General features: G+C 44.5%; 1 protein-coding gene across 1 annotated transcript in view; it reads left to right on the top strand.

The window, feature by feature from the left end:
* The window catches only part of LOC126470976 (doublesex- and mab-3-related transcription factor A2-like), a 113,408-nt gene that overhangs the window by 10,194 nt on the left and 80,857 nt on the right, over positions 1 to 22,357 (top strand). Inside the window, exon 2 of the mRNA XM_050099022.1 lies at positions 2,046 to 2,232. Coding sequence (XP_049954979.1) covers positions 2,046 to 2,232 — 187 coding nt within the window. The remainder of the gene's footprint in view (positions 1 to 2,045; positions 2,233 to 22,357) is intronic.

Raw genomic sequence — 22,357 nt, 5'->3', positions numbered from 1 at the left:
CATGCCCGAGGCAGGATTCGAACCTGCGACGTAGCGGTCGCGCGGTTCCAGACTGTAGCGCCTAGAACCGCTCGGCCACCCCGGCCGTCTCTCTTTTTTCTGTTGTACCCTTCCTCCAAATTGAAAAATAAACCGACTACGCATCTCTGTTTCTTGGTTTTCCTCTATTCCTGCTTCTTTTAACCTACATAGTTCCCCGCGTTCAAGAAAATCACTTCGTCTATGAATAATGTTTCACAGTACTCCATCGAATGCATTTCAACCTAGTTTCCGATATACCTTCCTGTCACTTCCTGTCATTATTTTCATCGAATAGTACCAACTGTCGGTATCACGCTTACCACTTTTATGTGCTGTGCAGTACATCGCGTTAGGATTTTACGTCACTAGTAGGGCTATACTTCGATTGAAATTTTTTTGTGATTGATAGACTGTGATGGCGGGGACAGTGTAGCCAACATGCACATTTTACAAGGTGCTGCGCGTACCTACTAAACAGACAGGACAGGGAGTAAGCGGCGCTCGACGATGAACTACGATTCGACGGCGGCTGGCCCCTACCACTCGACTCGCTGAAACATCAGTCTCAAAGCAATTTTAATCAGAGTATAGAATCCCACTCCACACATACGGAATAGTGAATGTTCAGGTATATAACAGGAACTAACACTCAATGCAAAAAAGCTGCAAAACATGGGCTCCAAAATGCATATCTGAAGAGCTACGAGCACTTCTTCAGTAGTGAAGATGAACAAGTGTTCACTGCTCTTAAGGTATGCATTTTAGAGCCCACGTTGACTAGGACTTTGCCTCGAATAATCGTTCCTGTCATATGACTGAATATTGAACATTCCTCCTGAGACACCACTATTTACCAAATACTGCCCTTTCTAACTGGACGTTGTAAGCATGTGTAACATGCCCGCAGCGCTATGCTGTCTAGTTATTTCTGCCCTACGACAAGTAACTAATTTTAACTGATTATTACTCTTCACGAATATTTCCAGCATGTCTGATCAGTGGTTTTTATATTTAACACTGAAAAGAACTTGAGTTGCAGGAGATGTTTAAGAAACAGTGTACTTTACAGAAATGAGTCTAGAAACGGAATCAAAAAATGGTTCAAATGGCTCTGAGCACTATGGGACTTAACAGTTGTGGTCATCAGTCCCCTAGAACTTAGAACTACTTAAACCTAGCTAACCTAAGGACATCACACACATCCATGCCCGAGGCAGGATTCGAACCTGCGACCGTAGCAGTCGCGCGGTTCCGGACTGCGCGCCTAGAACCGCGACACCACCGCGGCCGGCAGAAACCGAACCGAACTCTCGGAATCGAGTATTCTAACGTGAAATGTTACCCACTGCACTAACTGCGTAACACAGCTGTGATGTCGTGTGACTAGGGCCTTCCGTCGGTTAGACCGTTCGCCAGGTACAAGTCTATCGATTTGACGCCACTTCGGCTACTTGCGCGTCGATGAGAATGAAATGATGATGATCAGGACAACACAACACCCAGCCGGAAATCGAACCCGGGCCCTTACTATTGACATTCCGTCGCGCTGACCACTCAGCTATCGGGGGCGGACGTAACACAGCTAAAAATTACTGAAAGAAGATACTTATTGTAAATGTGATTGCAGTGTTGCCAAACTAACTTTCTCTGACGTCCATTTTCTGCAGAAAATATGCGCGGTATGAAATTTTGTTACAGATATTTTTGTACTCTTAACATGCAAGGATTCTCACGATTGCGGCAGAGTATGCGGATTTTGGTTTACCCTACATCCGGAGCTTGTACTTCAACATTAAGATTTTTCGAGGTCATTTAATTTCCCTCTTGCAGGTCCACCATTCTGAAGGGTGATTTCCATTCAGGATAATCGCTACGGGCACTAGATGGCACGCAGTCTTAAGTCTCTTGTGACGCTTTTTTGAAATTTGTTGGGCTCTGTCAGCACAGTGGTTACAACACATTTACACTAGGAGCGTGTCGCAGTTTAGCCTAACTGAGTGGGTGTGATTCGTGTTGTGTTGCAGGATGATGAGCGGCGGCGCAGGCTTCCCTCGCACGGAGCGCGGCGCGCGCAGGCCCAAGTGCGCGCGCTGCCGCAACCATGGGCTCATCAGCTGGCTCAAGGGGCACAAGCGCCAGTGCCGCTTCCGCGCCTGCGTCTGCGCCAAGTGCTCCCTCATTGCCGAGCGCCAGCGGGTCATGGCCGCGCAGGTACGCCCTACCTCTAGTATACCACGTACCATTACAGACAGGATTGCAGTTTATCCCCATGTTATTCCATCAGTACGGCGAGCAAGCAGTCACAGACAACAAAGAACTAGCAAGGTGCAAGCCTACCCTATTTGTGTAATGTTCTGGGTACATGAAAATACGTCTTCAGAAAAATGCACTGAATATATGCTACTGTCTAAAGTTTCGACCTCAGAAATAATTTATAACACAATCTGACCACATTTTATAAAAATATTAGCTGAGTAGCCAGCGTCGCCTAGATGTGTTAGTCATCTCGTCCTTCCCCCTCTCTCTTTCCATCTTCCGATACTCTCTCTATCCACCTCCTCCGCTTCTCTCTCTCTGTCCTCTTACTCCCTCCTCTCTCTGTCCATCTCCACCTTCCCCATCTCTTTGTCCAACGTCCATCTCCTCCCCTCATCTGTTGATCTCATTCCCACCCCTCTCTCAGTCAATCTCCTTCTCACCCCTCTCTCAGTCAATCTTCTGCTCTCCCCTGTCTCTGCCCACCTCCTCCCCCTCTCTATGTTCGTCTCCTCCCCCACCTCTATGTGCATTTTCTCCTCTCACTCTCTTCGACCATCTCCTCCTCTCCCCTATCTGTGTCCACCTCTTCCGTCGTCCTCACGGTCTGTCCATCTTCTCCTTCCCCCTCTCGGCCTTTCCATTCCTCCTCCTCAATACTTCTCTGTCCCTCACCCCCCCCCCCCCACCCTCCTCTAGCGGTGGCGGGTGGTTCTTACCCTCACAGTATTTCTTTCTTGATAGTAAGTAACATGTTTACGAAGTTTGGCTGAAATCGATCCAGAGGTTTAGGAGGAGTTTTTTACTCTCGACTTTAGATACATACGCACATGTCGCAAGTATTTAACATATTCCTCACATACTTCTACAGACACACGTATTTCACCTGTATCTCAGCGTACTTCGCCCTGAAATTTCGTTTTCAGGAAGCACATTGCTTATGGCTCCATTCCTCCTGAACTACGAGTCGTACAGAGACATAATTCTGCGAGCACATCCAGTAGTCTATGTGAATACTGTCTGCAAAATGCGTTGCTAAAAGAGTTAACAAAGAAGTAGAAAATTTAAACGTCATGCCTGATGCGGTCGCTTTACTGCATGAACAGTGAAAATTTAGTAAGAGATCAACTATGTTCCTTTCATCATTTTGTGAGGGATATCGGCGAGAAAAGTCTCATAAAACTTTGAAATTATATGTAAGGTTTGTTGTAAGTAACCAAGTGCTCTCATTCTCAAATACTTGATGAATAAAGTCTGGATATTTTCGCGTCGTAGGCTACACTGTTTTTTCACTCTCACCCCCACCCCTTTGACAGACAGGTGGTCCCCCCCCCCCCCCCGCCCCGAGCTTCTTTCCAGATAGTAAGTGATATGTGTACCATTTTTTCCTTCAAATCGATCCAGTAGTTTAGGAGGAGATGTGGCGCATACATACCTGTACTTACATAAATAAATCAATTTTTATATAAGAGAAAAATAAGACCCACCACGAAAGAATTATCCTAATGGGACGGAAACCGGCAGAGTTGATGTACATTTACAGGCAAACAAATCATTACGATTTCAGACGAATTTGATGATTTTTCAAGAGAAAGAGCTTCACAAACGGAGCAAGTCAATAACGCGTTGGTCCACCTCTGGCCCTTATACAAGCTTGGCGTTGATTGGAAGAGTTGTTGGATGTCCTCCTCGCTGCTATCGTGTCAAATTCTGTCCAGCTGCCTAGCTAGATCGTCAGAATCCCGAGTTGGTTGGGGGGTACTACCCATAATACTCCAGATCCCGCGAGTTTGCCTGCCGATTTAGGGGTTGGCAAGCACGAAGACAAGCATTACAAGCTCTCGCCATGTGCGGACGGGCATTATGTTGCTGAAATGTAAACTCAAGTGGCCTAGCGGTTCTAGGCGCTTCAGTCTGGAACCGCGCGACCGCTACAGTCGCAGGTTAGAATCCTGTCTCGGGCATGGATGTGCGTGATGTCCCTAGGTTAGTTAGGTTTAAGTAGTTCTAAGTTCTAGGGGACTGATGACCTCTGAAGTTAAGTCCCATAGTGCTCAAAGCCATGAGCTCAGAATGGCTTGTTATGAAAGGCGACAAAATTGGGCTTAGAATATTGTCAACGTATCGCTGTGCTGTAAGGGTGCCGTGGATGACAACCAAGTGCGTCCTGCTGTGAAAAGAAATAGCACCAGAGGCGTTACTGCTGTTTGTCGGGCCGTTTGGCACGTGATGGTAAGACTGGTGCCCCACTGCTGTCCGAGACGTCTCCAGAGATACCTTCGGTCTGGAGTCTCATTGACTGGAATAGAAGTGTCTTCAGTGCTTAGGATCGCTTCGAACTGAGCCCCGGGGACCAGCAAAGACGTGACTGGAGACGCCCCAAACAGCTTTTTAGGATTCCAGTCTGACTGTCGCCCGCCGTACGGCCCGACAACCAGGAACGCTTGTCAAGGCTGCCGTTTCGTTTCATCGCAGGACCCTTTTGTTTGTCATCCGTGACACCCTCTTTAATAAATTGTAACCATTCATTTGTCTGCACATGTACATCACATCTACCGATATCCGTCACATTCAGATAATTCTTTAGTGATGCGTCGCGTTTTTTGTATTAAAGTGTAATATCGATGGATTCAAGAAAAGGTAATGCTTACTTTTGGCAACAGAAAGAAAAGAAGGCATAAACGAATACTTGAAAGAAATTTAAAATCATAGCTACGTGTAACAAATTCTTAACCTGACTCGAAGAACGAATAGTTGATCTTCCTTACAGGTAGATCATGTCCTGTGAGCATGTGTGGCTCTGTCTGATAGCGTAACATCTCTTCGCACAAAATCTGAACACAAAAGTGTACAACAATATAAAAATTGATGTATCTATGTAAGTACAGGTATTTATGCGTCAAATCTCCTCCTGAACTACTGGATCGATTTGAGCCAAACATAATACACATATCACTTACTATCAGGAAAGAAGCACTGGGGAGGGGGGACGCGGTAAGAACCACTTATCTGTCAAAGGGGTAGAGGTGGGAGTGAAGAGGCAGTGTAGCCTACGACGCGAAAATATCCAGACTTTATTCATCAAGTATTTGAATGTACTCTGATAATGAGCAAGCTGTAGCGGAGTCTCCACACCACCATTTACCTTCTAAATTGTAAAGCATTTAAAGGATAGGAAAATATTTCTGTAGTTCTGAAAAAGGCTTACGATGATTGCAGTTTTGTACCGCATTGACTAACGTTTCTACTGAAGGCAGAGTTCTGACTACGGTTCGTGCTTGTAATTAAGTAAACATACACAACTTGTCGCATCTCTGAACATGACTTCAAAAATGACAAGGAACTGAAAATAAATCGCAGAAGCTTCAGTTTAATGATGATTATTACGACTCAGTTCATGATCAGTGATTCAAGAAACTGCAATTGTCCGTACGTAGATCACATGGCATACGTGGCCATCACATGAGCAAGGAAAAATTCCAGATACATCACAAAATCCTGAATGCATTTAAATAAACGAGAGTGTGATGTAATCAACACGACTAGTTTTCAGATGAACTAATGAAAACCGGATACTGCACCATGTGCATCGATAGTTAACTATCTTATTGAACAACAGAAGCAAAGTTTGAACACAATTAGAGGCACATTGTTGTTGTTGCGGTCTTCAGTCCAAAGACTGGTATGATGCAGCTCTCTACGTCTCTCCATCCTGTGCAAGCCTCTTCATCTCCGAGTAACTACTGCAACCTACATCCTTCTGAATCTGCTTACTGTATTTATCTCTTGGCCTCCCTCTACGATTTTTTCCGCCCCCCTCCCCCCCCCCCCCCAAGCATCAAGTTTCACTCCAGTACTAAATTGGTGATCCCCTGATGCCTCAGAATGTGTCCTATCAACCGATCCCTTCTTCTAGTCAGGCTGTGCCACAAATTTCTCTTCTCCCCAATTCTGTTTAGTATCTCCTAATTAGTTACGTGATCTATCCATCTAATCTTGAGCATTCTTCTGTAGCACCACATTTCGAAAACCTCTATTTTCTTCTTGTCTAAACTGTTTATTGTCAATGTTTTACTTCCATACATGGGTACACTCCATACAAACACTTTCAGAAAGGATGGTTCAAATGGCTCTGAGCACTGTGGGACTCAACTGCTGTGGTCATAAGTCCCCTAGAACTTAGAACTACTTAAACCTAACTAAGCTAAGGACATCACACACATCCATGCCCGAGGCAGGATTCGAACCTGCGACCGTAGCGGTCGTGCGGTTCCAGACTGTAGCGCCTTTAACCGCTCGGCCACTCCGGCCGGCTTTCAGAAAGGACTTCCTGACACTTAGAGCCATACTCTATGTTAACAAATTTCTCTTCTTCAGAAACGCTTTTCTTGCCATTGCCATTCTACATTTTATATCCTCCCTACAGCGACCATCATCAGTAATCTTGTTTCCCAAATAGCAAAACTCGTCTACTACTTTAAGTGTCTCTTTTCCTAATCTAATTCCCTCAGCATCACCTGATTTAATTGGACTACATTCCATTACATTCGTTTTGCTTTTGTTGACGTTCATCTTATATCCTCTTTGCAAGACATTGTCCATTCTGTTCAACTGCTTTACCAAGTCCTTTGCTGTCTCTGACAGAATTACAATGTCGTCACCAGACCTCAGCGTTTTTATTTCTTCTCCCTGGACTTTACTTCCTACTCCAAATCTTTCTTTTGTTTCCTTCACTGCTCTGTCAATATACAGATTGAATAACATCGGGGATAGGCTACAACCCTGTCTCACTTCCTTCTCAACCAGTGCTTCCTCTTTCTGCCCCTCGACTCTTATAACTGCCATCTAGTTTCTGTACAAATTGTAAATAGCCTTTCACTCCCTGTATTTTACCCCTGCCACTTTTAGAATTTTAAAGAGAGTATTCCATTCAACATTGTCAAAACTTTCTCTAAGTCTACAAATACTATAAACGTAGGTTTGCCTTTCCCTAACCTTTCTTCTACGAGAAGGCGTAGGGTCAGTATTGCCTCGAGTATCCCTACATTTCTCCTGAGTCCAAACTGATCTTCCCCGACGTTGGCTTCTATCAGTTTTTCCATTCTTCTGTGAAGCATTTGTGTTAGTATTTTGCAACCGTGACTTATTAAACTGATAGTTCGGTAATTTTCACATCTGCCAGCATCTGCTTTCTTTGGAATTTGGATTATTATATTCTTCTTGAAGTCTGTGGTATTTCATCTGTCTAATGCATCTTTCTCACCAGATGGAAGAGCTTTGTTATCGCTGGCTCTCTCAAGGTTACCAGTATCTGTAACAGAATGTTGTCTACTCATGGGACCTTGTTTCGACTTAAGTCCTTGAGTGCTTTGTCAGATTCTTCACGCAATATCATATCTCCCTTCTCATTTTCATCTACGTCCTCTTCCATTAAAGATCTGAAAATGTGGGAAATAAATATTACGCCAAGCTGCAAAATGGAAGACATTATCTAACCATATTTTTTGTAACTTACTGCCTGGTACAGGTCATGAGAAAGTAGCTTCAAAGCAAGTTACCACACTAGGCGTCCGTACCAAACACGTGGAAGCAACGGCCAAGACACCAGATTCCCTAGTAGATACCCAGCAGGTAACTTTGCCCGAAAGAGAACAGAATAGAGAAATACCTCGTTCCTCGTTCATCAGGACTCACAAATCAAACCACACGGCCTATACAGACCTGTAATTATCTAGCACCTACTCCAAACTATACCCTAGCAGACATTCCGTTACTTGACTAGTCAAATGCTGTGATAACTTCAAAAATTGATTACTTGTGCAGAACATCTTTCAACATGCTTGCGATTCAGAGTTTGCGGAAGACTACTTTGAAAGCTAGCATTCTTTGAAATGACAGTTTAATGTAACGGAAAGTGTTTTGAAAAGAGTTTGTAACATGAGCGTCAACAAAAGGTAACAAGGGTAATGGAGTGTAGGCGAATTAAACTGAATAATGCTAAAGGTAATTAGATTAGAAAATGAGACATTAAAAGTAGTAGATGAGTTTTTTCTACAATCCTGGAAATGGAAAAAAGAACACATTGACACCGGTGTGTCAGACCCACCATACTTGCTCCGGACACTGCGAGAGGGCTGTACAAGCAATGATCACACGCACGGCACAGCGGACACACCAGGAACCGCGGTGTTGGCCGTCGAATGACGCTAGCTGCGCAGCATTTGTGCACCGCCGCCGTCAGTGTCAGCCAGTTTGCCGTGGCATACGGAGTTCCATCGCAGTCTTTAACACTAGTAGCATGCCGCGACAGCGTGGACGTGAACCGTATGTGCAGTTGACGGACTTTGAGCGAGGGCGTATAGTGGGCATGCGGGAGGCCGGGTGGACGTACCGCCGAATTGCTCAACACGTGGGGCGTGAGGTCTCCACAGTACATCGATGTTGTCGCCAGTGGTCGGCGGAAGGTGCACGTGCCCGTCGACCTGGGACCGGACCGCAGAGACGCACGGATGCACGCCAAGACCGTAGGATCCTACGCAGTGCCGTAGGGGACCGCACCGCCACTTCCCAGCAAATTAGGGACACTGTTGCTCCTGGGGTATCGGCGAGGACCATTCGCAACCGTCTCCATGAAGCTGGGCTACGGTCCCGCACACCGTTAGGCCGTCTTCCGCTCACGCCCCAACATCGTGCAGCCCGCCTCCAGTGGTGTCGCGACAGGCGTGAATGGAGGGACGAATGGAGACGTGTCGTCTTCAGCGATGAGAGTCGCTTCTGCCTTGGTGCCAATGATGGTCGTATGCGTGTTTGGCGCCGTGCAGGTGAGCGCCACAATCAGGACTGCATACGACCGAGGCACACAGGGCCAACACCCGGCATCATGGTGTGGGGAGCGATCTCCTACACTGGCCGTACACCACTGGTGATCGTCGAGGGGACACTGAATAGTGCACGGTACATCCAAACCGTCATCGAACCCATTGTTCTACCATTCCCAGACCGACAAGGGAACTTGCTGTTCCAACAGGACAATGCACGTCCGCATGTATCCCGTGCCACCCAACGTGCTCTAGAAGGTGTAAGTCAACTACCCTGGCCAGCAAGATCTCCGGATCTGTCCCCCATTGAACATGTTTGGGACTGGATGGAGCGTCGTCTCACGCGGTCTGCACGTCCAGCACGAACGCTGGTCCAACTGAGGCGCCAGTGGAAATGGCATGGCAAGCCGTTCCACAGGACTACATCCAGCATCTCTACGATCGTCTCCATGGTAGAATAGCAGCCTGCATTGCTGTGAAAGGTGGATATACACTGTACTAGTGCCGACATTGTGCATGCTCTGTTGCCTGTGTCTATGTGCCTGTGGTTCTGTCAGTGTGATCATGTGATGTATCTGACCCCAGGAATGTGTCAATAAAGTTTCCCCTTCCTGGGACAATGAATTCACGGTGTTCTTATTTCAATTTCCAGGAGTGTATTTAGGCAGGAAACCACGGGACAACCCGCCGAAGATAAGAGGAAATAAAATTCAGACTGACAACAACAAGGAAAGCTCTTCTTTAAAGCTGATAACAGCCGACATAATGTGTTAAGAAGAATTTTTTCTGACCTGTATTCTTATATTCAAGTGAAACGTGGACGATAAACAGTACAGACAAAGCGAGAAAGTAACCTTTTAAAATGTAATGCTATATAAGAGCACTGGTGATTGCATCGATAGATCGAGAACTAAAGAACAGGTGCTGAATGTAAATGGGGAGAAAGAACTTTACGGTACAGCTTGACTGAAAGAATGAATGGATTGACAGGACACTACCTGGGATGTGAAGAAGTAGTTGCTGACGTTGTTAGACCATTCACACATTTACTAAAGAAGCATGTAAAATTCCAGTGGACAGTTGATTGTGAAGCCACATTTTAGAAACTAAAGGAGGCACTAACAACCCACCCTGTATTAACATTTCAAAATTACGGAGAAGAATTTATATTGTTCTGCGATGCAAGCACCCGGGTAATAGGAGGCAGTCAGAGTCAGTAAGTAAATGGGAAAGAGCACCCAGTGGCATACGCATCAAGAGAGATAAATAAGACGAGGGTAGTTACTCAACCACGGAAAATAAAATGATGAATTTAATATACGGTGTTACTCACTTTCAGTGTTACCTGTACGGAAGAACATTCAGAGTCGTGACTGATAATTAATACTGCATTAAAGTTGTTATTAGGCTTGAAAGATCCTTTGAGATGATTCAGTTGATAGGCGTTGAAATTACGTGAATTCGACTTTGAGGTACTTCACAAACTGGACAGGACGCATGGCAATGCAGATGGGCTAAGCAGATAGACAGGGGTCACACGAACACTTGGCCGAAGTATTTCAGAGTGGCAGAAGGTGCAGACAGCCGACTCAGTTTGTCAGATATTCAAAACCTAGCAGCAGTACGCTGATCATGATCGACAACTTTGTAGGATGATAAAGCTTGGGCCACACATTGTGGTATCTGCAGCACTAAATAAAGAAGTATTAAAAGAAGCTCACGAACATGTGTTACCATGGCAATGAGGACAAAGAACAATGGACCGTAGGGTAGCATAACGACACTGGTGGAGAATGCGAAGACAAGTTGTTGACCAGTATGTGAGGAACTGCAGATCTAGGCCACACATTTCTGTAGTCGATTGAGCTGGCGTGAAGAGCGTCGCTACTGGGCAATGAATAACTGGAAACGAGTGATGAGTCACGCTATACCTCCTGGCAATCCTATGGCAGGCTTTGGGTTTGCTGAATGCCTTGAGAACGTTACCTGTTATCATGTGTAGGATCAGTAGCGAAGTATACAGGAGGAGAGGTTACGGTATGGGGATGATTTTCGTGTTTAGGGTGTGGTCCCGTTATTGCGTTTAAGCAAACGCTAAATGCGGAAGGATATGAACACAATTAACAGTGTTGCGCACTGTGTACAGTAGAGAAACATTTCGCAGAGGATGAAATTGTACGAGACAGAGAAGCCTACATCGACTACGACAGTTGTTTAAACAGTCCTAGCTAACTTGTAACTGTTGGCATCTTTGAATAAGAGTCTTTTTTACTCTGAGCTAAATGAAAAGGAAAGAAGCCTATCAGCGAGTGCAGATCTGATACGTGTCTTTTTCGTCACTGAGATTTGTGAATATCGTGGAGCTGCTCGTTTCCGAGAGGCACACCTTTTTAAAGCATCCTTGTAGCTTTTGTTTGAAATAAATCGGTTTTAAACGAGTATACAGATCTTCTGTTTAAACAGGCTCTGCTTTCAGGATATACTTTGATGTTTTCGTCACTGCTGAAAGACTAATGCACGTACTATCATTCGACGCCTATTGATAAACAAGAAACCATTAGAGCCTGGAAACACTGTCAGCTCAGATTGAAATCTTATTTCTGGATTAGTGAGGAAGAACATTTTGCAACGGAGTGGTAAGAAAAATATACTGCTATCGTTGTGAACGAGTAATTTTTATGATGTTTTACTGTCTTTCAATCAGTTTCTTTTTGACTTCCATGTTGGCACACGTAAATGTTTCACGCGTTTTTCTTTTTTTTTTGTGACTCACGAAGTATGATTTAGGGAAAACAATTGTCCGCTTTATGTATGCAAGGCGATCCTCTGAATTATTTCCGCGAGGACGCAAGGCCTTTCACGTTCAGCAAAACATTGAGGCTACTTCTCTTTCCCAGGAGTCCATAACATTGATCTGTTGCTATTCTTGTTTTTCCTTGACACGGATTGCTTTCTCTCATATGAAGAACAATGAGTGACACTCAGTGTGGCGTTCCGTGGGAATCCAGTACGTTAACAGACTTAAATTTTGAGAATAACCTTATGCTATTTTATGGCAAGAGATCGGCTGACGGAAGTACCAACAAGAAAGTCATCTCCTGAAAAGTGTTATCTTCAGGTGTATTCCGAGGTATGCACCCTACTTGGTCAACAACAGCGCTATAAGTACCACAACTAAAATCAAACTCTTCAATAACATAATCATCCGAACTATCTTACACATCTGAGGGCCTATAAATTCAATTCAAACTGTTAAAACAAATAAATACCAGGGTACGTTGGAAAGCAGTGTCTCTGATTTTTGCGTGTGAAAACTCTTAAAGATTTTTAAATAAGACAAACATTATTAACTTCCTTCATGTATATGCTTCATGTGTGCATATTTATTTCTCAACATAGTCATCCTGGTGACGAACACATTTCTCCCAACGAGAAACCAGTTTGTTGACTGCGTCACTGTAGAATGTTTGACTTCGTTGACGGAGACACAGCCTCACCTCTGCTTGCATCGATTCATCACTATCAAACTGAAATCGCCAAAAGCGTTCTTTAAATTTTGGAAACAGATGAAAATTGGAAGGGGCAAAATCGGGACTGTATGGAGGACGATGGATGAAAGTGAACCCTAGGTGTCGGATTGTTGCAGATGTCGCAACGAGTGTGTGTAGTCTAGCATTAACATGCTGCAGGATAAGATGTTTTATGTATGGACGAACTCTTCAAATTCGAAATTTGGTTGCAGCACGCTGTTTCTCTCACACCGACATAGTTACGTTACACACTGCCATGTTAGACGCTATAATTCGGTGGCTTTTGTCTCCAGGGGACTGCAAACATGTAGACATGAACAATAAAGATGTAGAATGTTAATACTTTTTTTAAACAGCTTCGAGAGTTTTCACATAAAAAATTCGGAAACATTATTTTTCATCAGGCCCTCGTATTTTCCAGCGACACTGCCATGGGAGACACTCTAATATAACTTACTACAAATGACGGCTGAGAATGCCACACTGGAAATCTCCACGGAGCGAAATGGTATAATTGTAATACTTTCACTTCTTATTCGGGAGTATTGGAGATCAAATTCACGTCCAACCATTCCGATTTAACTTTAGCGTGACTTTCCTGAATCTCTTTATAATAGTGCTGGTTTCCTTCCTAATCCTTGTTTAAAGCTAGCTGTATCCGCCTGTAATGACCTCGTCGATGATGGAGTTTTAAATTCTTATCTTCTTTCTCTTCCTTCTGCATATCTCTCCAAAATATACTGTTGTCCAATAAAATTGTAACACCATGAAGGTGGAATGTAACGAAAGTCCAACTGGCATGAATTGTAGCAAAATCTTTGATACGCCAATCATTAACATTTCAGCGCATCTGCGTGAAGTATGTAGAATTAACATCATCTTCATTTAGAACATAAGGTAAGATTACGCCTTGGGTTTCCGCTTCAGAAATTGCGTTTCAATGTTGTATGATTTTTAGAATGTTGTGTTATGCCTCGTGCAAAAAGAAAAAACCTCTATCACCAGTTGTCGGAATTCGGCAGCCATGGGGTCGTAGTCCATTGAGACTGTGGTTTATCGTTCCACAGTATTTCCAGTCGCGTTTGTCCGGACCCCCCTACTGTCACGTGAATACTGGTTCGACGGATTCAGAAGAACTACACTCAACGCCATGCAGAATGTAAGCAGCCCTAGGTGACTAACGCCACAGAGGACAGTTACACTGTTCGCTTAGCCCTGCAGGATCGTACAGCCACGTCTCGTACCTTAAGTTAGCGAATGGTTTTTTTTGAAACAAGACAAGTATCTACATGGAGAGTGCGGCGACGCGTGGCACGCCGCCGACTGTCAGCATGGCGGTCATTGTTGCGGTTTCCCTTGAAGTGGCAGCAGAGAGTATAATGACTTTTCTGGAGACTAGAAATCTACTCTGTAGGAATCAGCATGGGTTTCGAAAAAGATTGATCGTGTGAAACCCAGCTAGCGCTATTCGTCCACGAGACTCAGAGGGCCATAGACACGGGTTCCCAGGTAGATGCCGTGTTTCTTGACTTCCGCAAGGCGTTTGATACAGTTCCCCACAGTCGTTCAGAGCATATGGACTATCAGACCAATTGTGTGATTGGATTGAAGAGTTCCTATATAACAGAACGCAGCATATCATTCTCAATGGAGAGAAGTCTTCTGAAGTAAAAGTAATTTCAGGTGTGCCGCAGGGGAGTGTCGCAGGACCGTTGCTATTCACAATACATATAAATGACCTTGTGGATAACATCGGAAGTTCACTGAGGCTTTTTTCGGATGATGCTGTAGTATATCGAGAGGTTGTAACAATGGAAAATTGTACTGAAATGCTGGAGGATCTGCAACGAATTGATGCATGGTGCAGGGAATGGCAATTGAATCTCAATGTAGACAAGTGTAATGTGCTGCGAATACATAGAAAGAAAGATCCTTTATCATATAGCTACAATATAGCAAGTCAGCAACTGGAAGTAGTTAATTCCATAAATTATCTGGGAGTAGGCATTAGGAGTGATTTAAAATGGAATGACCATAAAAATTAATCGTCGGTAGAGCATATGCTAGACTGAGATTCATTGGAAGAATTCTAAGGAAATGCAGTCCGAAAACAAAGGAAGTAGGTTACAGTACACTTTTTGAATACTGCTCACCGGTGTGGGATCCGTACCAGATAGGGTTGATGGAAGAGATAGAGAAGATCCAACGGAGAGCAGCGCGCTTCGATACAAGATCATTTAGTAATCGCGAAAGCTTTATGTTGATGATAGATAAACTCCAGTGGAAGACTCTGCAAGAGAGACGCTCAGTAGCTCGGTACGGGCTTTTGTTGAAGTTTCGAGAACATATCTTCACCGAGGAGTCAAGCAGTATATTCCTCCCTCCTACGTGTATCTCGCGAAGAGACCATGAGGATAAAATCAGAGAGATTAGAGCCCACACAGAGGCATACCGACAATCTTTCTTTCCACGAACGATACGAGACTGGAATAGAAGGGAGAACCGATAGAGGTACTCAAGGTACCCTCCGCCACACACCGTCGGGTGGCTTGCGGAGTATGGATGTAGATGTAGATGTAGATGTAGATGTAGAGAGAGGCGCACCGACCGTGGTCCGTCCATCCACAATACTGGACACGTGAATGGCACCATGACTAATTTTCAGATGTGTCCCAGTTCTGCGTTCAGCATTACAACGCTGAGTGGAGGCCACGAATAGAACAAACGTTGCCAGATTTCATTCATTTCGTCATATCGGCCCAACACTTTGTGTGATGGTATGGGGTGCCATTGGGTACACAACGCAATAACCTCTGGTTCGCATAGCCGGTAATTTGGGCAGTAAGCGTTGCATTTCTGACGTATTATGCCAGTTGCCGTACCCTATCTTCGAGGTCTCAGTGACATTATCTTTCAACAAGATAATGCAAGACTGTATGATGCATATCCGAACCTGACATACCTCGGAACACACGGTGTTCGACTTTTACCGTGTCCAGCACAATATCCAGATGTTTCATCATTTGAGAACATCCGATCATGGGTTACCTAGAGACTGGTACGCAACTACCAGCCAGCCACTACGATTGATGAACTCTGGCATAGATTTGAAGCAACATCTGTCATCCAGGGTCACTCCTAGCCTGGTTAGAGCCATTATTGATGCCAGAAGTGGCACTCCGTACATCTCTAGCTCATCTACACATGTAATAATTTGTTCTTCCTACTGTATTGCGTACACACAATAAATGACATTTAATTATTCGCTATTTTCCCTGTTGTTGCAATTTTAATAGCCAGCAGTGTGCAGACGGAGCAGTGGATTCAGTTTTCATGTTGGATACAAAAGCTACTCTACACTGAATACCACCTCAAAGGAACGCAGATCAATGCCGGCTAGGAAAAACGTGGCGTCCGATGCGTAAAGAAGACTAACATCTGGTGGTATGAAGCCAACGATGCAGGAAGCACACAGCTGTACTTGATGTTCGGAAAACGCAGAACCCACGCTGCCAGGGAAATTGTTAATGCAGACAGCTTCTAAGCTCGCCAATGAAGTCTCTGAATATGTTACAATGTTTTGAATATTGACGTCAGGGTGCAGAAAAATTCACCTTAGAATCACCTATAGCTAAACGTGCCACACTATCAACAACGTTTTATGCTTTCGACGAGTTTGAACTTTTGAGCACATGATTATTATTGCTCTAGTTTTGCTGAGTCATGTTCACCTGTCATCCCATAGTTCAATAAAGAAGAAAGGAGTGTCTGAATTTCTGTATTTGCGTGACAAATTAATTTCGGCTGAGGAATGGTACAAAGTGATTGGAAAAAAATCCCAGGCCATTTCCGTTTTCAAGAAGAGTATATAAATGATAATAGGGCTACCTCGCTGAAGTAAGTCTGTACTAGACTTACGGAATAAGATCTGTGCTCACGCGATATGACGTTTTTGGAGAGCGAAAAGGATCGCCTATAAGAGTTAACATGGATTCCGTAAGCTTTGTGAAAGCCACAGCACCGTAGACAAAGGCGCCTAGATCGACGCTGAAAGGAGCTTCTGCGTCCTGTACTAAAGTATTGGTGTGCGGTGTGGCATCCTTACCATGTAGGATTGACGGAGGCCACCGAAAAAGTTCAAAAGGACAAATCTTTTTGTACTGTCACGAAATGGGGCAGAGATTGTCACGGATCACGGATATGGTACACGACTTGGGGTGGGAATCATCAAAACAAAGGCGTTTTTTTTTTTTTTTTTTTGTGGGGAGGTCTTTTCACATGACGAGGTCTTTTCACGAAATTTCAATCACCAACTCTCTCATCCGAAAATGAAAATATTATGTTGATGACCACCTACATAGGGAGAAATGATCACTATAATAAAATAAGAGAAATCAGAGGTGACACGGAAAGATGTACTTGTTCGTTTTTCCCGCGCGCTGTTCGGGAGTGCAAGTTGCACGGTAGAAAACAGTGTGCAAGTGGTTGAAGATTCAGCCTTCCTAGATTTCCAAAAGATGTTCAGCATCGTATCGCATCTTCAACTAATCAAGATACGACCATACGGAGCATTTTCCCAGGTTAGTGGATCGATGAATTTTTTATAATAGAACCGAGTACGTTGCACGAGGAAGCGTAGCTTGACTTCTAAGGTCCAAAATATACGTAAACTACTTATCATAAGGATCAACACTAACACAAGATAGTTTACTGATGATGCTTCTGTTGTCAGAAAATGAGCGACATTGGATGATCCTAAGGAAATGCAATAACAAAATTTCCATTTGGTGCAATGAGTGGTAACTCCCTCTAAATATGGGTATAATAAAGAGAAAGTAGCCGATAGTACAGGATTACGTGTTTAATAGTGAACATCTTTTAAATATTTAGATGTAGTACCAAGATGCAATATGAATACGGACGACCACGTAAGGTGCTTTCAGTGATTCACTAGAAAGTGGAGAACCCCTGTAAAAGACATCGTATACGAAGTGTTAACGCAACCAGTTTTGTAAGTAACTACTGCTCCAGCGTTTGGAGTTCTCATAACGTAGGCATAACAGCAGACGTCGATCGGATTCAGAGACGTGCTTGTAAGATTGCAACAGGACGGTGCAGCCCATAGAAAGAGTTCCAGATATGTTTGGGTAACTTAAATGGGACTCCTTGGAGAAAAGGCGACTCAGTTCCAGCATAGCCGTGCTGTAAAAATTTATAGACAGCTATTCGAGGAAGACTGTGAAACAATGCTGCTAAAACTGTCTGGCGTGGAATTATGAGAGTAAAATAAAGAAAGACAAGGCGCGTAATGTGGCATAGAGATAGTCGTTTTTTCTTCGTTCAGTACTTGAATGTAATAGGACAAAAAATCGCTAATAATTATTCTAATTACCCTAGGCGCATTCAGTTTTACAGAAAGTATTCTAAATTATTGGCGCCTTTCTTAGCACGTACGTATCGCGAAACTCTCGCAGAGTCAACAGTCCCTAGCGACTGAAGAAAGACAGATTACTCCTATACACACTGATAAGCCAATTTTTTGCGGAGGTGCATGGTGCCAAATTTCTACACTCAGGTCATGCAAACCTTAAATTACGGGCCGGTGGTTTGTGGCTGCGGAGCCGATGTCGGATAGCGTCACGAATGTGGTCCACCGGGCTCAGATCAGGCGGATTTGGTGTTCAAGACATCAACATGTGTTCACTATCATGCTCTTCAAACCACTGTTAACACGATTGTGGTCTTGTGACACGGACATTTATTCTGCTGGAAGATCCACCGTCGTCAGAGAAAACATAGCCATGAAGGAAGACATGCGGTCCACAATAATGCTCAGTAATCTACAGCTATCATTTCACGGTGCCCTTCATTACTATCACAGCTCCCCTCGAGGCCCAAGTGAGTATCCCCGGTAGCACAGTACTTTCCACACCAGCCTGTTTTCTTAGCCCAGTGCAAGTTTCGACCACCTGTTCATCTATGCGACAGCGTATCTGACACGACCTTCGACCGAGTGTAACAATAAGCGTTATTAATCCGACCGGGTGACGCGTTTCCATTGAGCCATCACCCAGTCTCGATCATCCTGGGCCCAAAGCAATCGATATTGATGATGTCGTATGGTCAGCATGGGAACATTTAAAGGGCGTCTGGTACGTAGTCCCGGTGAACAACGTGCGCTAAACGGTATGCTCTGAAATGCACGAATATATACCTGCACCAGCATTGTACTCTATCGTAATATCTGCTGGAAGATCCACCGTCGTCAGAGGAAACATAGCCATGAAGGAAGACATGTGGTCCACAATAATGCTCAATAATCTACAGCTTTTACTTTACTGAGCGGGCAAACCTCCGACATCCACGTTCTGTGATGTGGCGTGGACTTACAGCGCCTTGTCGCCTACTCGCGGTTTCCCCGACCTACAACCACTTTCCATAGACACTCACGACAGTATCACGCGAACGATCGATCAGCTTTGCCATTTCTGAGATCCTCGTCGCCAGGCCAGGCGTTTTGCCAATTCGTTTATTTAGAGTATATTCCATATTGGTGCCCATACGGTTGGTAGGATGAGTCCTCATTCGCGTCTGCTCTGGTTATATACTTTCTTTACTGTGTCATGTGCACACAACGCCACCAGGCGGCATTCAATCCCGCGGTGGGCAGAGGTCATAACGTTTTGGCTCATCAGTGTGGAAGAACAGGAAAAAGGCGGATCCTCAAAATCGTACACAAACAGCCTTAAAAACGGTCTGCTGCAGGCTTTGGGAATTTTATAATCTCGAATGTAATGAGTTTTGTAGAAAGATAAAAGCTTCTGACCATAAATCAGCATTGGATTTAAAAATCATCGCTCGCGCTAAACACGAGTCACCTTACCCCAGTTTATCTTTGTATCTGCACTGGACTGAAAGTACGTGCAGAATAGTGCAAATGTCAACGGTATGCGCTTAGTGTCTTATTTGAAAACAAATGTGCTCTATTCTCTCACGGTATTTTCTGCTGACAACAGTTATGTCAACTTTAGTCTTCACCCTCAAGCTTGCATAGAGTAACGTTCAGTTCTGTTTCGGGTTTGTTTTGCCGGAAGTGTTAGTTGTGGGTTGACAGTGATGTATAGCTTTAAGAATAGATTTGCTAATGAAGAGTTGGCCGATATGCACATCATGTGTAGCCTGGCTGAATGGGTTCAAATGGTTCAAATGGCTCTGAGCACTATGGGACTCAACATCTTAGGTCATAAGTCCCCTAGAACTTAGAACTACTTAAACCTAACTAACCTAAGGACATCACACACACCCATGCCCGAGGCAGGATTCGAAACTGCGACCGTAGCAGTCCCGCGGCTGAATGGGATGGAACAGCGTTACAATGACGGATTGCTGGGCTGTTCCCGCATCGACGAAAACCAAATCACAGTTCTTTTGCATCTGAGGGTTGTTGCTTTACTCTGTTTTCTGTGTTGTACGTTTTGGTCGTAGCACATGAACGGCTTTTTCACTGCTTTGAAAGTATTTTCACATAAACAAAGGAAACTGGTGCATCAAACCGAAATCATAATTAAATTATTAATTTGTAATAAGCGATCGAAGACCACAGTTGCCTTACAATAAAATACTCAGAAAATATCCCTGAACAACCTCAGAAATTTTGTCGGTGAAGTTCATGTTCACCCTGTTTACGTGTAACCCATATGACAGTCATAAAAATTTCAGGCTCCTTGGATCTACAGTAGTAGAGAAGATCTTCCTAAAAGAGGTAAAAAGTAAACTTACGGAAACGAAGAACGGCAATTAAAACATTCTTGCTCCATAATTTGCACCCTCTACAAAGTCATCAAGGCTTTAGTCAAATTTTATTTTGCACCTGTCTTGCTTTCTTCATTAGGATTTTGATTACGCTGTCTGTATGGCTTATACGCTGCTGATACACAGTAAAAGTCGCACGTACTGTCTGGAAACCAACACAGAATTTTAACTTCTCAAAAACGTGTTATTTTCTAAGATTTTCCAGGTTGAAGTAGCCACAGCGTTATACTTATTCCAACAAACACTGTTTGTGGTAGACGACTCCATCGCACATGTTCCAGCATTCATTGGGGTCCTGCGTTCCTCCATGAAGGCATTCCTTCAGTGGATTTGTGTCATCAATGTCTCTGAAGATGGTACTAATTTCTTAAATGATCGCTGATAGTAGACCGCGATGGTGAATGTATTTCTCCAGTTATTGTTTTTACTATATTTGCACCAGCTATTACCACCTTTGGGCCATAAGCCATGTGACCATTGTTCATCTGTAGATGCAAAATGGAAAAACAAAACCCATATAGCTTTTCTCATTTCTTCCACACTGCCACTATTTTGCCTGATTGCTAGACCATACTTGTTCTGAGGATGGTCTGTTACGGGATCGCCGGCCGGAGTGGCCGAGCGGTTCTAGGCGCTACAGTCCGGAACCGCGCGTAGTCGTCTGTCTTCTGTTTTTGTTTTGAACGGCCAGTGTCGGTTGGTCACAGCCAGTGTGCTCCCTGCCGCCGTTGGATAAGCAGCAGCCAGCAACAAGTCGTATACTCTTAGCTGAGTTATTTGTTACATAGTTTAATTCTTAATTTCTTTGCATGTTTTTGGGAACTTGCATTGTTTAATTCATAAATTTCGGGGGTATTATAGTATTTGAGAGTTGTAGCGTCGCGTATTAGTACCTGAATAGTGTAAAATCGCGTAGTCTCCTTCCGTCGCCGAGCAGTGTGTAAGCAGTGCGCAAGTAACAGCATTACTGCATTTACTAGGCAACCTTGTATTTTAATAACCGTGTAAATTTTGTGTCGAATTGTTTGTGCTCTCTGTTGATTAGTTCAGACGTTCTTTGCACAACAGTTTTTAGCGTGGATAGGGACTGCAACTGCTGTGTTCGGATGCGGGCTGAGTTGGCATCCCTTCGCTCCCAGCTTCAGGCAGTGTTGGCTTAGGTCACACAGCTTGAGGCTGTTGCCAATGGGCATCACTGTGGGGGTCCGGATGGGGGTTTGTCGGGGACGGCCAGCTCGTCCCACGCATTCCCCGATCGGACTACGGCTGTGGCTGCTCGGGATACTGCCCACATTGAGGCTGACCCCTCACCCGTGGTAGAGTGGAGGTCGTCTCGAGGTGTGGCAGGGGGCGAAAGACTTTCTGGAGGGCTGAACGGAAGGCCTCTCCAGTTTGTCTAACGAACCGGTTTCAGGCTCTGTCTCCGGCTGATACTGATCTTCGGCCGCACATGGCTGCTTGCCCTGTTCCAGAGGTTGCCCTTCAGTCTGCAAGATCCGGGCGGTAGAAGAGGATGAGCTTACTGGTAGTTGTGAGCTCCAACGTCAGGCGCGTAATGGGGCACCTTAGGGATATGGCAGCAAGAGAGGGGAAGAAAACAAATCTGCACTCCGTGTGCATACCAGGGGGAGTCATTCCAGATGTGGAAATGATCCTTTCGGATGCCATCAAGCGTAAAGGGTGCACCCATCTGCAGGTGGTCGCTCATGTCGACACCAATGATATGTGTCGCTATGGATCGTAGGAAATCCTCTCTGGCTTCCGGCGGCTATCTGATTTGGTGAAGACTGCCAGTCTCGCTAGCGGGATGAAAGCAAAGCTCACCATCTGTAGCATCGTCGACAGGACTGACTCTGGACCTTTGGTACAGAACCGAGTGGAGGGTCTGAATCAGAGGCTGAAACGATTCTGCGATCGTGT

This window comes from Schistocerca serialis, chromosome 3, assembly GCF_023864345.2.
Source record: "Schistocerca serialis cubense isolate TAMUIC-IGC-003099 chromosome 3, iqSchSeri2.2, whole genome shotgun sequence".
Taxonomy (NCBI): domain Eukaryota; kingdom Metazoa; phylum Arthropoda; class Insecta; order Orthoptera; family Acrididae; genus Schistocerca; species Schistocerca serialis.
This window is presented reverse-complemented; position numbering and strand designations above follow the sequence as displayed.